The following is a 5,000-nucleotide window of genomic DNA, read 5'->3' on the forward strand; positions in this document are numbered from 1 at the left end:
CTCCTCCCCTTGGTCACTGCCTTCTGCAGAGTGAGTGTGCTGAATCACACACACACACACACACACACACACAACGCCCCCATTCAACACCAAGGAACCAATTCTGTGACTCATTCAACCATGTTGTGTGTTAAAAATTGTGTTGTGTGTGCGTGTGCGTGCGTGCGTTTGACAGAAACTGGGGGCGGGCATCACCCAGTTTGCCTACAGCTGTGTGCAGGAGCACATGGTGTGGACCACCATGCAGTTCTGGGAGGCCATGTTCTACAGCGACGTCCAGAACCACATCCGGGCCCTCTACCTGGAGGTGGACGAAAGCCCTGTAAGGACCCGGACCACCACCACCCCCCCTCCACCGTGCCCAGTCCTAACAGCTGATCTGAGAGCCGAAAATTTAAAACTGTACTGTCCTCATCAGGGGCTTTTACCATTTGAATATTCTCTCTCTCTACAGCCTAGTTGTAGTCTCTCTCGATAGCGGTGGATCCTATAACCCGAACCACGTGAACCATCTGCCTTCTCTGACCTTTGACCCTCCCTCGCCCCCCCCCCCCCCCCCCCCCAGTCCCAGGAGCAGCAGCAGGAGGCGGGCGCGGCCGGCGGCGGCCAGGGGGCGCTGAGCGCCCTGGACCTGGCGTCGGAGCAGAACCGCCTGTGGCCCACGCTCAGCAAGGACGTGCAGACGGAGCGCGTGCAGAAGGAGGAGAGCACGGTGTTCAGCCAGGCCATCCACTACGCCAGCCGCATGAGCTACCTGCTGCTGCCCCTGGACACCAGCAAGAACCGCCTGCTGCGCAGCGGAGGCCTGGTGGACGTGGAGAGCGTCAGCAACAGCTACGTCACCAGCAGGTAGGGGCGCGGGCACGCGCACGCACGCACAAGCACGCACGCACACACACACATGTACGCGCACACACACACACACACACATTACATTACAGTCATTTAGTAGACGCTTTTATCCAAAGCGTCTTACAATAACAGTTTTCGTCACCAACAGGTACAGGCGCAGGCACACACACACGCATGCGCGCACACACACACACACACACACATATTACATTACAGTCATTTAGCAGACGCTTTTATCCAAAGCGTCTTAGAATAATTGCATTTAACGTAGGCGGTCAGCGTACTAATACTCGCCAGAACAGAAGTGCATCTCTTTTCTAAACAAGTGACTAAGAGCATGATCTAGTGCTGAAGCCAAAGTGCAAGAGTAGCAAAATTTAAACACAAACACACACACACACACACACCTCATCAGCTCTGACCATGCGGACAACGGGTAACCACAGTAAGCAAACAGTAACCCAGATGTTTTCAAAACCGGCGGTCCATTCAGAAGTCGCTCACAATGGCCGGGTTTCCCGATAAAGAACCTTCTTAAGGAACCCTTCTTAAGCAACCTTTTGCATGGGAGTTAAGAAGTACTTTGGAGTTAAGAAGCTTCTTAACTCGGTTGGGAAACCCGACCAATGTTAGTATAGCTTTATATTAGTGTAGCTATAATAATAATAATAATAATAATAATAATAATAATATAACATGAGTATAGCTATAATAAAATAATAATAATCATGAGAATGATGAAGATGATAATAATAATAATAATAATAATATATTTTATTATGAATGCATTTTATGAATGTATTAATTATTCATTATTATTTACCTCTCTCCAGCATCGCGGGCAGCATGGCGGAGAGCTACGACACAGAGAGTGGCTTTGAGGACGCTGAGTGCTCCGACGTGGCCAACTCCGTGGTGCGCTTCATCAACCGCTTCGTGGACAAGGTCTGCAACGAGAGCGGCGTCACCAACGAGCACCTGAAGGCCCTGCACACCATGATACCAGGTAGGCCCTGCACACCATGATACCAGGTAGACCCTGCACACCATGATACCAGTTAGGCCCTGCACACCATGATACCAGTTAGGCCCTGCACACCATGATACCAGGTAGACCCTGCACACCATGATACCAGGTAGACCCTGCACACCATGATACCAGGTAGACCCTTAACACCATGATACCAGGTAGGTCCTGCACACCATGATACCAGGTAGACCCTTTACACCATGATACCAGGTAGACCCTTAACACCATGATACCAGGTAGGCCCTGCACACCATGATACCAGGTAGACCCTTAACACCATGATACCAGGTAGGCCCTGCACACCATGATACCAGGTAGACCCTTAACACCATGATACCAGGTAGACCCTTAACACCATGATACCAGGTAGACCCTTAACACCATGATACCAGGTAGGCCCTGCACACCATGATACCAGGTAGGCCCTGCACACCATGATACCAGGTAGGCCCTTAACACCATGATACCAGGTAGGCCCTGCACACCATGATACCAGGTAGACCCTTAACAACATGATACCAGGTAGGCCCTGAACAACATGATACCAGGTAGGCCCTGAACACCATGATACCAGGTAGACCCTTAACACCATGATACCAGGTAGACCCTTAACAACATGATACCAGGTAGGCCCTTAACACCATGATACCAGGTAGACCCTTAACACCATGATACCAGGTAGACCCTTAACACCATGGTACCAGGTAGGCCCTGCACACCATGATACCAGGTAGACCCTTAACACCATGATACCAGGTAGGCCCTGCACACCATGATACCAGGTAGACCCTTAACACCATGATACCAGGTAGGCCCTTAACACCATGATACCAGGTAGGCCCTTAACACCATGATACCAGGTAGGCCCTTAACACCATGATACCAGGTAGGCCCTTAACACCATGATACCAGGTAGGCCCTTAACACCATGATACCAGGTAGGCCCTGCACACCATGATACCAGGTAGACCCTGCACACCATGATACCAGGTAGACCCTTAACACCATGATACCAGGTAGGCGCAACTAGAAACAACTCTAACAAGGCCTGTGAGCCAAGAGTATTATGACTCCTGATCACTCCTGACAGAGAGACCATGTGGTACTAACAGAGTAATACTATTGGCTCACAAACCTTGTTAGAGTTGGGAACCAAAACTATTTGTCTCAGACAGATAAACACAACATTCATTTCAGACCCGTCAAAAATGTTTAAATGATAAATTCATAATCAGTAGGTTTTTTTAGTGGAAAAGCATTACTTTTATTCTGTACCCTTTGAAAAGCTCTGTGTATGTTTCTTTTTTGTAATATAAATATATATTTTCAATTGATTGGTCTATATAAAAATGCTATCTATATCACCTGGTGATTGTGGTTTGTGAGTTCTGTGTCCATGTTCTGTGTTTTCCCTCTCAGATATCGTTCAGATGCACATTGAGACGTTGGACGCGGTCCACAGGGAGAGTAAGCGGCTGCCTCCCATCCAGAAGGTAACCAATTCAATTTTTTACATTCCGCTGGACGAAGGCCACGCAGAACCCAGGCCAGCCCCGCCCACACCCCTCTCCACCAATCCCTGCAGCCCAGTGTCACAGTCGCACGGCAGGTACAGTACGTCTCTCTGACCGACGCCACCGTGTGACTCACCGCACGAGCCTGAGCATCGCATGCTGGGTGTTCTCTCCTGAAGGCCCATCACACACTACAGCCCCAGTGGTGCATGCTGGGTGTTCTCTCCTAAAGGCCCATCACACACTACAGCCCCAGTGGTGCATGCTGGGTGTTCTCTCCTGAAGGCCCATCACACACTACAGCCCCAGTGGTGCATGCTGGGCGCCGGAGTCCTCAGAGGGCTTGGTGGACTACAGCCTGATTGTGATTGGTGTGCCTTCTGACAGAAGGGTGCTGTTTGCTCCGTCTGTTTATGGAGTCCTCAGGATGTCCTGCTCGCTGTTGTAGACGGAACGTAGCTCAAGTTACGTCAAGCATGCCCAATGTGTCACTCACAACTTTAAGCCTAGTTTACCAACAGTAACTTCAAATCAGGCATATTGGAAGACAAAACTGTGAGTGTTTATCCCGCTATGTTATATCTTAGAGATTTCCTGTGCACTCATTTTTTTGTGCCAGAGCGTTTTTTTGTCATACCACGAATTTTGAACTAATTAATATTGTTCTACAACAGATTATGAAATTTAGTTTTGTGTTAAATTTGAACGGTCGGGTGACCAGACTGATCAGAGTGGAATTGAATGTGAGCTCATAAAGCCAGGCAAGATGCTCTCTCCATAGTCCAGGTCTGCTACTGATCACACTCTCTGACCCCGTTTACACCTGGCATTAAAATGCGTTTTTGGTGATCAGATTGCAATCTCATGAAAGTACAGGTGTGAATGCGCCCAAAATGTTTTGAGGACGGATTATGATCCGATCGCCCAAACCACCTCCGGAGGTGGTCATGGGATGCATGTCGACCACATTTAATAGAAGTGTAAATGTAAATGCGTTTTTAATCCAGATATCAACAACTTGGGCAGAAATACGTAGCCGTTGGAACGCGCCGGTTCCAGACCAGCAAGGAGCAGGCTTCCATGGCAGATGGCAAGAAAGCATTAAAATGGATCCTGGTCAAGGTTGGAGTCCAGACGAGACAAAAGTGTCTACTCTCAATTTGGTCGGACGAAAATATTCAAGCACAAACAGGATGTGACGTTCGATTGTCAGCTGGACAGAGTCGATCGGATCTCGAACGGATCGGGTTGAAGATACTCGAAACGCATATTAATGCCAGGTGTAAATGTAATCAGGCTAAATCATTATCTAGATACAATCTCGATACAAGACGCATTTTAATGCAAGGTGTAAACGGGGTCTCTCTCAACATCCCGCTCTCGTCCCCACGGAGCGCTTTCCAAGTGTGAGTGTTCTACAAATTGCTGTTAACACAGTCCGCATTCCTCTTTTATGGGGGGGGGGATTAACTTAATCCCGCTCCAAATTACAGTTTCTAAAGATGTTAGTCTTCAATTACACCCGGCTACTGTGGGCTTATATCCAACCCTGGAAGTAACATGGTTATATTTCCCCTTCTGCTTATCGAGTTCCTCGTCGAACG

The 5,000-nt window shown here is 48.6% G+C and overlaps 1 protein-coding gene across 1 annotated transcript in view; it reads left to right on the forward strand.

Annotated features, from left to right (window-relative positions):
• sbf1 (SET binding factor 1) overlaps positions 1-5,000 on the forward strand; it is a 64,540-nt gene that overhangs the window by 39,245 nt on the left and 20,295 nt on the right. The window contains exons 17-20 of the mRNA XM_084448005.1: positions 176-322; positions 566-849; positions 1,686-1,858; positions 3,302-3,375. Of these exons, the coding sequence (XP_084304131.1) occupies positions 176-322; positions 566-849; positions 1,686-1,858; positions 3,302-3,375 (678 nt within the window). The remainder of the gene's footprint in view (positions 1-175; positions 323-565; positions 850-1,685; positions 1,859-3,301; positions 3,376-5,000) is intronic.

The sequence above is a fragment of the Borostomias antarcticus genome (genome assembly GCF_949987555.1).
Source record: "Borostomias antarcticus genome assembly, chromosome: 13".
NCBI lineage: Eukaryota > Metazoa > Chordata > Actinopteri > Stomiiformes > Stomiidae > Borostomias > Borostomias antarcticus.